Source organism: Linepithema humile, chromosome 3 (genome assembly GCF_040581485.1).
Source record: "Linepithema humile isolate Giens D197 chromosome 3, Lhum_UNIL_v1.0, whole genome shotgun sequence".
Lineage (NCBI taxonomy): Eukaryota > Metazoa > Arthropoda > Insecta > Hymenoptera > Formicidae > Linepithema > Linepithema humile.
Window position 1 is genome coordinate 26,854,036 of NC_090130.1, and position 12,661 is coordinate 26,866,696.

The 12,661-nt window shown below is 38.6% G+C and overlaps 2 protein-coding genes across 3 annotated transcripts in view; one reads left to right on the forward strand and one right to left on the reverse strand.

The window, feature by feature from the left end:
• LOC105678951 (proprotein convertase subtilisin/kexin type 4-like) overlaps positions 1-12,661 on the reverse strand; it is a 210,539-nt gene that overhangs the window by 57,590 nt on the left and 140,288 nt on the right. The window lies entirely within an intron of this gene.
• Positions 731-11,511, forward strand: LOC105678952 (dynein axonemal intermediate chain 2-like). 2 transcript variants are annotated; one of them, XM_067352022.1, is made up of 11 exons: positions 731-1,598; positions 2,795-2,956; positions 3,118-3,218; positions 4,063-4,214; positions 5,023-5,200; positions 5,675-6,103; positions 6,613-6,895; positions 7,179-7,457; positions 8,139-8,593; positions 9,008-9,343; positions 9,751-11,511. In XM_067352022.1, the coding sequence occupies exons 1-11, from the start codon at positions 1,413-1,415 to the stop codon at positions 10,064-10,066; spliced, it is 2,877 nt and encodes a 958-aa protein (XP_067208123.1). In that variant the 5' UTR covers positions 731-1,412; the 3' UTR covers positions 10,067-11,511. The 2 variants fall into 2 exon arrangements, with proteins under 2 accessions (XP_067208123.1, XP_012234107.2); XM_012378684.2 differs by lacking the exon at positions 731-1,598 and having other exon boundaries at positions 2,471-3,218.

Genomic DNA, 12,661 nt, shown 5'->3' on the forward strand with positions numbered 1-12,661 from the left:
CTGACTACTGTTGGTCGAACGTGGTCGGCGGAAGCTAACAAACCCATGCTGCGGCCATTAGCTGATGAAGGCGCCGTGGTTCATCGAGCTCTTCGAACCGAGATCGGAGATTACAATGAGTCGGGAGAAAAAGCTAGTCGGAGAGAGGAACGCCAAGTCGGGAAAACAACAAGCCCTTTCAAATGCTAAACGACCCACCGTGATAGCGTGACTATGACTTCTAATGAGATACCCCACGTAGTCGACATTGGAGCCGATCGACCCGGAACGGAATCCATTTCCGCTTTGGGCAACCGCGGAAAAAGTTCTGCTGATTAGCTTCACGATTACATTCATTCGATTTTCATACATTTGTTTCTTAATAAATTTCTATCCCTATTTTTTTAATTTAAAAAGATATCGCGTGAAGCAATTCCGATTGGGTAAAATACGAAGTAAAATTACGAAGAAATTAAAGAGATTTCAAAGAATTTGTTCTGAAGATTTTTCCTTCGTAAAATTTATTACTACATTTTTTTACCGCATGCGAGCAATTCTTCACGTATAAAACGTGCCAAGCATGAACGAACAATAGAGTCAGAATACGGAACGATCGAGCCGAGTTAAAACAGAATGATTACATTAGTGGTTCTCGACAAACCCCAGGTATTAATAAAGGAAACAGAAATCTTGATTGCGACCTTCGCTGACCGACTTGCCCCGTTGGTTTGTCCAATCAGCTTGATAAAAACGAGAAATTCGTATAAATTGAATTAAGTAAGTTCTATAATCGAAAGAAGCGCGTTGAATAATAACATAAAAATTCCGATATTTCTTTCGTTTTTAAACAATTTTTTTCTTATTTTTAGCAACCATCTTTTTTTTAACTTTTTTAAATTTTAGTAAAATAGAAATGTTATAATTATATCACAGGATATATTTTTTAAAGAAATTATTTTTGCATAATGTATTGCGTTATAATTGCGTATTATAATTTAAAAAATAAATTTTCAGAAAACAAAATCTCTAAATTCAGTTATTTAGATTACAGTTCTTTGCAAAAGAGTAATAAATAAAATTTTATTTCATAGTTTCAAAGTTAACTTATTAAAATTAAATAAAGCCATTATTTAGACTTTAAGATTCAAGCATCCTCATTTTTATTTATATCATTATAGTCTTTTTATAAATCGTTTAGTTGTAACATTTTTCAAAGTATAAAATTTTACACTGAGAAGAAAAGCGATAAGTATCAATCATATTACGATCAGAAGAAAAAACGATCGCGTACAACTTCACGTATGAGAACACATGTAGTAATACACGTGTGACACTTTCGAAGAAGCTTTCTTAGCATTTTTGAACGCTAATTTACTTTTTCCGCAAACTTCGCACGTGCGAATTAGGTTCAACTCAGAGACTTTGAGCGCAATATGATGGAGATCAAGCAAGTTTTCCTGAAGACGCGCGCCGAATTTGGCAAGCAGTGCATCTTCGACACATGCGGCCCGCAAATCGACATGGTGATCCAACCGGATCCTGAAGCTATGATCAATTATATTACAAAGACGCACTGCAACGTCGGTGTGCAGCACACCAAACAATCGGCACTGCACGAGGTTAATATCATTACATTATTTGTAAGGATATAAGCAATCGATTAATAATTTATAATCTTAAGCATCGATTAATCACTAAAATTTGAAAAACCTGTACCTAGGAATTTAATATAGAAAAATTGGTACACCAAAAGTGTACTCGTAAAGGTGTTCGCCTTTTAAAAAGCTGTTTGCGTTTTGAGATTTGTTCAGCTTTGTGTCTGATTTACAAGATTACATATTCAAAATTGTCATATAAGTTGCACCGACTGCAGCGTTACAGCTGCAATGTGAAAGGGAACAAACTCTACACCCTCGTCGGATGTAACCAGTTCAAAAACTCCACTAATATATTCAAAAATCTGCTACGTTTTACTTTAAGAGAACTAGACGCAACTTGCGGTAAAATTGGCGTCAGGCTGACGTGCCTGACGGTGCAACATCCGCGTGTCTCGCGGAGTTCGCTCACCCGACGCCACAAGCCTGCAACTTTCCACGAAACTACGACGTCGAAAGATGGTACCTAACGTGAATTTCACGCGACCAGTCGTTCCTCTTTGTTTTACAATATAACGAGGCAGTACAACAAAGATAAATGTTCGACATCATTTGAAGAACAACAACAATTTCATATCTCATAAATTTAACCCCGCCCATTCGCGCGATATTCTCTACAATTTTGCAATATGTTTGAGATAAATTTGCCAAAATATATTAAAAATCTATAACAGAGAATCACTAAAAGATAAATAAGTGTAAAATTTAATTATTTAACTTAAGCCCGCCCGAAAAGAAAAGTCTGATATATCATTTTTGGATTTGTCATATTATCGAAATTCTACATTTCCATTTATTTAATATTTTTTCATAATAATGAAACGTTTTTTTCCACATTAGACAACAATATCTCTCGATGGTGATTTTTTACAAAATAATTTATTTCTATATTTTATTAGTTTTTATTTGCACTGTGCGTATAAAATAAATACGTAAAGAAACAATGAAAATAATCAAACAGCATTGTCGAATGATCGTATTCAACAAACTCGAATTTATTTTTCATCGTTAGTATTATAATGTTATAATATTATTTTACCGCATTGGACAAACATATAAAGCGCGAGCGGAAATGGAGCTGTCTGAGCGCGTACGATGCGACGATCAATCCCTTGGAATTCCACGTTATCGTTCCAGCAATCATTCCTACGGAATTCCAGGCCCAGACTGTCGGCGTCCAGACGAAGAGCAGCGGAATGTTTCACTTCGAGGGTGGTTGGCCGAAGGAAATCAATCCGAAGGACGAGGAAACTACAACGAGGTTTCGCAGACGGGTCGAGAAGGACGAGGATTGGGAGCCGAAATTGCGCAACTTATTCAAAGTATATTATCGCAGCGGATTATCGTGAATTTCTATACCACCAATTTTGGAAATGAGTTGAAAAATATCAAAAGAATAATTTTTCGTTCAAGTTATTCATATGAACGTTATCTATTCTTTCTAAAAAAAAACCCAAATAATACGTTGTTTTTTTTCCCGCAGAAAATGGAACACAATATTTTGCAGAACGGCGCGCTTAATATATACGAACATTATTTCGATGATATAATTCCCACGGAATTAGTGAAACCTCGTGATCTCAGGTAAAGATTTATAACTCCGCTGAATATTGCATGTATATTTTATCAATCACGAATGAATTGTAAAAATTAATGTAGAAAGTTGTCCAAAATGTTTAATGTTGAGAGATTATTATTAGATATTTTATGACAGAAATATTTTAATATTAAAAAGATCGCAATTGTAAAACGATGAACGTCGAAAAATCAATCGTGCCCGGTTAAAAGGAAAAGATTCGCTTCCATTATCATACGACATCGATAGAATGTTCAGAACTTCGTGATCCCAGATGGACAATTTTAAAATGTATATATTCGTGTCGGGGGGGCGGCAAGAACGACTACGTCGGTTCGACCATCAAAAGATTTAAAATTTAAACCTAGCCCCAGCCCGAAGGTATCTGAACATATGTCGGGATTCCAGAATCGTAGTGGACGTGAATTATGCATCCTGCCGCTAAATTTGCTTTCCTCCGTTTTAAACTAACGATTTTCCGCGCGTATACGCTGCGGACAGCTCCGAACTATTTAATAGCTCATGCAAAACTGATTTGAAGAGAAGCAAGGAATTACAGTTCCCATTTTTTCCTCTTTTTTTTCAGCGTAAAAATATATATTTCAACGTATAAAGTAAATTAATATAACATCGCTAAATTTAATATTGGAATTAACAAATGAAAATTGGGATGCACAATAAAAATAAAAATAAGAATATTTAATTGTGATACATATCATAATGTATCATAACTTGTAAAATAAGTAAACGTTGTTTTAATATTTTTTAAAACATCAACATACTTTATATACTCGCGCCAAGCACATTAAAGAGTGCAACACTTTCTTCTGACGCTTAGGATTTTTATTTCAGGACAGTAAACGTCTACGAGGATCCTCAAACGCCAGCGAGATCGGTCAACAATATTTCTTGGTCGCCAGATTCTGGCAATAAAATGGTGGTTTCGTACTGCTTTTTTGGACTAGAGCCAAATTACAGCAACATTGCGTACATCTGGCAGATTGGTAAGTGGAAAAACCACGCGACAGCCCGACTACATTTAGACATCGCGCTTTTTAAGAAAATAGACACAACTTTTGTTGCGGCTGCTTTTTTTTGCTAATTATTTTCGCGGTTAATAAAATATAATTACAAGCTGCGTGACACGTGACAAATTTTCTAACAGAAAAATAACTATTATAAAGCAGAGAAATTAAAATGCAACCTCATATTAAATGCGTAGCGTTTGCAGCGACTTTGCGCTAGAGGCGTCATTTTATGGATATACAGAGAAACAGGTGTTTTGCATCTCGACGAACGTGAAGTTAAATTGGAAAATCCCGCACGAAATCTCATTTCAGCAATCAAATATGCGACGCCTTCATAGTCAATTCTCTCAACACAGCGCCCATTTAGCCATTGAATAGAATGTTGATTGATGAAACAGCAACGCATTGTTATTGATCCATTAAAGTCTAAACAAAAACTGCAACATTCCCCCATGTCAACGCACACAATCAGAGAGTTATCTTGCTTTTACAACAAATGAAATGCTGGGCAAACAATATACGCGCGCGCAGATAAATATCGCCGGCGTCAGAGATACTACAATATTACATTTCTATCGTATTAAAAATGGAGCCGCAGCCATACTTCATTAAACGTATCTATTTTTTCACGTTGCGTCTCTAATGGCTCGAAATCGGATTTCATGCGAGCACAATTTTTTTTAATATTTCAAAAATAACGCGTTGTATTTTTTGCCGCACGTTTTGCACGGTCGACGACCGACGTGTTGCGAAACTGGTCGCGGGTGCGAAAAACACACGACAGACAATCCTAATAAGCCCTGGATGACACTGGAGGCGCCATCCGCCACGGTGGTCAGCGAGTTTAATCCTCGGGATCCTTCCGTGCTTGTCAGCGGCCTGATGTCGGGCCAAGTTTGCAGCTGGGACGTCAGGACTGGCACCACTCCGGTTCAGACGTCTCATCGTCAATTCAGTCATAGGTAATCTCGACACGAACATGCCTCGACGCGACGTCGGAACTTCGGATTTCATAATTCAGCGCGTTGCCCTGCTCTTGGTCGGCCGAAAGCACGGCAAGATGATGAATTAATAAAACGTCGTCCCTGCTGCGCTTTCGTCCTCAATTAAGCTTCATTTCGTTTTCACGCGACGTTCGTCACGTCGCGCGCGCTACTTTTTTTTTTTGCGACATGTCTGAAAGACGGCGACTCAGTCATTCCGCCGTGTTTAATCTATAAAAAATGCAGCGGCGGTCTCTCTCTCTCTCTCTCTCTCTCTCTCTCTCTCTCTCTCTCTCTCTCTCTCTCTGCACATAGAGAAGATACTTATACATCCTTCAGATATAAACAATTATTAATAATCAAAGCGCTATTGTAATTGAAGTAACGGCGCAATTAATTTACAAAGCGTGCCCATCTTCGTAATGCCGTGTGCAATTTCCTGCGCTTTTAAAGAGATTGCACAACAGTGGTGAAGTGGCTTGCCACAAAGAGCAACACGGAGTTCTTCTCGGGCTCGTCGGACGGCCGAGCTATGTGGTGGGACACCAGGAAACTGCGACAGCCGACCGAGGTTCTTGTGTTCGATCTCCAGACGCCGAACGAGCCGCAGATGGATCGGGCGATCGGAGTTGCGTCGGCCGACTACGAACCTAGTGTGGGTACGAAGTTCATGTTCGGTCTGGAAAACGGCGTCGTGATCAGCGGCTCGAAAAAGGCGAGAACGCAGGCCGAAAAAATGGCTCTAAGATTCGACGCCCATTACGGCCCGATTCTTTCTGTCGATCGCAGCGGCTTCAATCCGAAGATCTTCCTGACTATAGGCGACTGCACAGCCCGCGTCTGGACGGAGGACACTAAGGACGGCAGTCTTGTGTCGACGAGGTATTATTCTTTCCGACAAAATAACAAATTATACTTGAATCTGTGAGAAAAGTGACTTTAGGATTCGATATAAACTATTTCATAAAAAAAAGATACTTTTTCCAATTGATGCTTTTATCAGATAAATCAAAAGAAGACTTCTATTTAGAGAATGTAATGTTTTAGAAATTAGCGCTGAAAGTCGGCGGCATTGATTTTTTTATCGCTTACTTTTTGTGATTTATTTAAATCAGTGTTAAAGTAAAAGTCGCTTGTCGTAATTTTGGTAGATATTGAAACTAATCGAAAATTTATTGTACAAATGTTCAATTAATTTTTAATGCTGAAATAGATAAGCATGTGCATCCATTAATTTTTTATATTTCCGAAAGACAATATTGATTTCCGTAATAATATAATTAAAATCTATAAATATATATATTATAATTGTTTCTCTAAATTTCGAATATATGTCCAAAATGATTTTATTCATGAATTAATGAAATTCTTATCGCGTAAATATTAATTAGGTTTATAGTCGAGAACCCCGCCTGCGGTTGCTGGAACAAAACGAGACACTCAATATTTTACGTAGCGACGCGTTCCGGCATATTGACCGTGTGGGATCTTCTGGTGGGTCTACAGAACCCAATACTGTCAATGAAACTCTGCAAGCAGAAATTAACTGCAATTGCAGCACACGAGACGGGTATTTTACTAGCCGTCGGAAATTCCGCCGGCAACGTTTACCTCATTGAATCGACGGAGGCGCTATATTCATTCGACAAAAATGAAAAGAACGATCTCACGTCGGTGAGCGTTCAATTTTCTCTCGCGCATTTCTAGCGCAAAATCAATTTACAAGCAGTAATATGTATGTAACGGACAGATATCGAGAGAAATCGAGATATAACATTGATAATATTTTATAATCGATAAAAATGTGATAAAATTAATCTGTTTTGTATAATTATTTAAAGTTTACTGTACTATAATTAAATCTTACAAATGTGCAAAAAATCTGTAAAACGCGTTTAGTTAAATTGAAATGTAAAATAAACACGATGTTTATTACGCTTTTTCCGATCCATGCCAGTACCTGGAAGAATGCTCTCGTTTCGTGAAGGCAATAGATTCGCGGATGAAAGAAATAAAATTAGCGAGAACTGCCGTAGAACAAATGCCAGAGATTACATTGACAGATGCGAAAGACAAAAAGAAGGATAAACGGGCCATAGTAATTAATCGCAATAAACAAAAGATGCAGCAGAAGCCAAAGGATCAAAAACTCAGCAGAGTATCCAGGAGAAAACTTAAAGACGAGTCTCCCGAACTTCAAGAAGCCGAGGACAAATTTTTCGATATTGTCAAGAAGGTAAGATTAAAGTAATTATTTCGGATTTTTCGCAAGATATATTTTTGCCAAATTTTGTATCAATAAAAAGTTGCGCTAATTTTGCTGTATCGGTCAAGTACAAATGTTATAAATAAAATTTTCTATTTTATTATTCCTCTTTCTAACACGTTTTCTTTTATTTCCAAGGTTTAATATAAAATTTTCTAATATATCACTCACAGTCAGCTAGCCGCTATACATTAGCGAACTTTCGCAATATTTCATCATTCTTTTATTCGACTGCGACCTTTTACTCTTCGTGATTTATCGTGTACTGTCGCACAAAATATTGCACAATAATAACCATAATTAATGTAGTTTTTGAAAATGTAAATCCGACATTGAACAAATTATACAAATTAATTATCAATAATAATTTTATATCAAATCAGAAATAATTAATTTAATATCTGCTAAATTGAGTGCTGTTTTTTAAACAATTTATTTACCATTTCCTCTTATTTCTCATTACATACTCAAATATTATCAAAATATTATCAAAGAGAGAAGATTATTAAAATTATTGTTACATACCAAACTGATTTTAATTGTATGCAATTATATATTCTAAATATTTGCATCTAATACAGTAAAAATAATTAAATAAATAACAATTTGTTTCATCACATTTAATCTATATTATATTTCTGCAATTCACAGGAAAAACAAAAATACGAGGAGGACGAAGAATTACCTATCTCACCTGTAAAACTAATTCGATCTATGAAAAAACTCGCTACTCGAAAAATCGAGAAAGAATCCCCTTTGATTACAGAAGAAGAAAAGAAAATCGAGACAAAAAAGTTGCCCAAGAAAATATTGCCCGGTCGAAAGAGAACTGAAATTGCCGAGATTCCTACAACGGAAATAGCGCAGGACGTTGAAGAAGAGAAGGCAGCGACGGAAGGACCCTTGTTGGTGGAAGCGATCGTGGAATCTCCTGTAGAGGAAATTAGCAAGAGAAAACGCAGGAAGATGGCACCAAAGAAGCGACTGAAGAAGCGACCGAAGAAGCGACTGAAGAAGCGCGCCACTTTCAGATTGCCGAGACCGTGTAAAATCGGTATCTGCAAACCTGACATCTGCTGCCGCAGGATCGGAAAGTTAAAAATTAGGTACGGTGCATGAACTTAATGTAAATTCAAACAACTGTTTTTAGAAAGACATTGTTGAGAAGATTGTGATTCTTTAATTAAACTAGCATTAATTCGTATTTAATAATAGTAATATTAAGAAACATTAATAATTTCCTGACAGACATAGCAGATATTCATTAATTTCATATTTTTCTTATAGCAATGTCTTTTTAATCGTATATCAATAGTAAGATATTTTTAAAAAATTGCACTTTCTTCTTGATATATTGCGAACGTCAGAGTCTTAGTGATTAAAATTACATTGTTAAGATTACGTGACGTTGCCGGATTTTTCGATAACGTTTATTTCGCACGAACGTTTTATATTCCGCTCGACTTCCTTTCGCTTAAATAAAATCCGCAAGAAAAATACGATTAAACCGCCGGCGTTAGGTTTGCAGATCGAGCGGTCAAAGATCGCGGAAAATGGAAAGAGGAAGCGAGATTGAAGGACGACGTCGAGACAAGAACGTCAATCGGAAGCGGGGACAAAATGAGATGGAGGAAAAAAAAGTCCTGGACGGAGCTACTGCGCGCTCATAAGCGCGAAGATCCCACCAGAAAGTGTAGTAAGATAAAAGGAATTCGTTTTCTCCAAGAGATGATGGCGCCGCCCGAGGAACTCGCCGTCATGATGGAAGACGTGAGGAGAGCTAAAAGGGAGATCCGGGAAATCAGCCGAGCAAAAACGAAAACAAGGGAGCTCGCCAAGAAAGCTTTGAAAAGCGGGTTAGTTCCGGTCTTAGCCTCTTCGGAATTAGACTTCAACCGGTTTGGATTCGGGATTTTATTTACGAGCGATTCCATCTTCGTTAGGTTGCACTCCGGCAGCCTTTTATCACCCTTATCTCTCACCTTAACTGCGATATAATTTTTTATTCACTTTAATCGATTCTTTCGCTCGGGAATTTGCACAGAACTGCATCTATCATCTGTTATATCAATATCGCATTAAGGATGTTAGCATCTCGGCTCGCAGTAGACTTATTTCAATAACATTCACGTGAGAACGAAACACCTCGCCGAGATTCCGAAAGTCGCTATAATACCGCGCGCGCGAATCGAATTTCTCTCGCCGCATTCCGCTCGATATTCGGCCGCTGATAATTTAAACGCGATATTCCATGCAACGCTAGAGCTGCGGAAGAATCTCGAGGCGCTCCAAGGGGATCGGAAAAAGACGAAGGGAATCTCGCCAAGGAGGTCGCGAGTACGACGAAGAGGATTCACGCGGCGCGGCGAGGAAGAAAGGTGAGTCGTATGGTCGTCACGACGGATCCTTGCGCTCCAGTCTGGGCGCCACCCTCGCTTACGAAGGATCTGCAGACACTTCTCGGAGGTCTCCTGCTGGAAAAATCGATCGAAGAAACGAGCACGGCTCGCTCGGAGGAAACCAAGGCCGCTCGCGAGGGAGTTTATCCGCGGATTTCCGACTTCCACCCCATCGAGTGATGTTGCATTACTCTAAGCATTTCTATTTTTCAATATCAATACGCCAGTTTCGAAACGTTACTTTCTCTTATTTTAATATAAAAAATGTTTTGCAAACATATTAACATAATGAACAATGCCCGATTATGTATTTTTAATATTATTTTCATTCATTTTGCACAATTAACGATAAGCAAACTAATTAAGAATTGTAAATATCCAAGCTACGCTTTCGTTTGACATTGACAATTTAATTGATATTAAATAATTACGTTTAACGCTAACAGCGATACAAGATTTACTGCTAGTTTCAGCGATAAATATTTATGCGCGGATTATATCCTTCCGTTCGCAGTTCGTTACAGTTCAAACACAGTAAATTACGTTCTTTTACTTTCTTAAGTAAATTGCATCGTCGATAGCAATTCCTCGATTTCTTGTGATCCACGCGAAAAACCGGGTCGTGTAAACTGGCATAATCCTGCTCGCCGGAGGCTACACGGCGATTCGTATTATCGCGAGTCGAAAGGGAACGACGGGAAATCCTCCCGGGTCTTCGGGGATCCGGGATGATAAATTCCGCGCAGGAAGAGCTAACATGCAAGGCCTCGATTCCGGTCTGTGGACCGGACGCTGGAGCAAGACATTTCCGGCGGAGAAGCGCGACATTCAGCTCTACTTCCGGTATTGCAGGCCAGCACCAAGACCTCGGCCGCGCATTTGTACGATGAAGCAGTAAGCAATAGCACCTTTTCGCACGGAGAGAAATTGAGCGCAATCGTCTCGCGAATCGCATCTCCTTCGCCGGCAATGTTTCCCGGCGAACTTCAGCGCGCTTTAACGTAAGTTGGAATGAAAGTTTTCTCTCGCGCGCGCAATTTCAGCCACGTCAAGAAGAAACGAAACCGGCGATTCTAAGAGGGAGCTATACAAGCCAGTTCCCGTACTTTTCGTTAATCTATGAACACTCTTTGACACGTTCGAAGTATAAGTTTTCTTAGTGAAAATTTAAACAGATAACACCGTCTCTTTCGTCTCTACTTTTTTCATCAGCATTAAATACCTTAATAATTCTTTGTGACTAACAGTTAGCAGTTTACTTCATACAGATAAAATTACATTAGCCCAACTATTTATTTTACGAAATAATGACGACGAGCATTGCGTACGCATGATGCTTTCGGCTCGCTGCTTGCAGATTGCTGCTTAAGAAATAGCTGACGTCTGAAAAACTCTGGAAAGAAGTTTTATCAGTTAACTCGGACAGGAATAATACTCAGCGAGTGGCCAGATTTCCTGGCGTTCGCAGAAAAATAATTGTTTCTACTTGGCAAGTTTTCACGTATTTTTCCGTTGCTCGGGGCGAGCTGAACACAACTACAGCACGATCACTATTTCAGAATATTTTCTAGTAAACAATTATAATTAAGCAATATTGGATATCACTTTGCGACCACCACGGGAGTTGATATCACAATTGCACAATTTAATTATTGCCTTGATTAAAAAGCAAAATCACAAGAGATTCATTTAGTTGTCAAATATAATCGAGAATTAATTACCATCCAGTTCGAAGGTTTCTAATTAATTGCAATTTTCTGTTATAAACAAGGAGCCAATTTTCTGGTTTGTAATACGCCATGTATATATTACCGCATAAATCAAAATCGCGCAAAATGGAAATGACTTCTCCCTTGAAGCGCAAACATTTGTCTTCTTTGTATCGCGTCCTGCGACTTACGCAAAGTTGAGCGCGCAAGTCGAAATCTTCAGGGACGCTTTAAGAGTAGCGCGAATCAAGATGCAGCCCGATAGAGAAATATTTCATGACACCGGCGCAACGCAGCATATTGCGACAAATTATTCACGTTGCAATTTCCAAGGGAAATCACCCTGTGGCGCGCGAGCAATACCCGCCGTGTCGCCAATCGGACGGTCCCCGTTTGTCGGCGAAGAAGCAGGAATTTCGAAAAGGAACGTCGCGCGAGAACTCGGCGAGCGAGAGCGACGTGTGTGTGAAACTTTTGCCGTGAAATTCCTGGCGAGGTGCCAGGACGAATTCACGAGCCGCTTTCGCGAGAGCGAAACGGCTCTCGAGCTGATAATATCGCAATTAAATTTACACCTTCAATTATAATGTATCAATTTTCACGCGCACATTAATGCTACGGAAATCAGATTTTGCATGCCTGAAATAAACTGCTTAGAGGAAGCTAATAGTCGAAGAAGTAGTACACTGGCTTTGTGTAACGTTTTCGTGAGAGGCAATAAGAATATAACGATTTATCGATGTTTAAAAATAAACAAAGAGAGATATTATCTTAGAAATTGCGTTTCTATGTAAGAAAATGAACTGACAGATATTCGCACTTTCAAGTTCAACGATCGTTAATGATAGATGGGGAAATTATTAATATGTATAACACTTTTACACGAAGTACATATATATACATTTGCAAGATCGTCACGCCGCACAGTCGTAAATTATTCAGCATTGCGATTTAATAACACATTAATTAATCGTGAGGTACATTTCCGACGCATTATGGTACTATTACATTCTAATTATCGAGGTAATCGAGTTGCTTTAGCGGCATAATTTATGCTGGACATAGG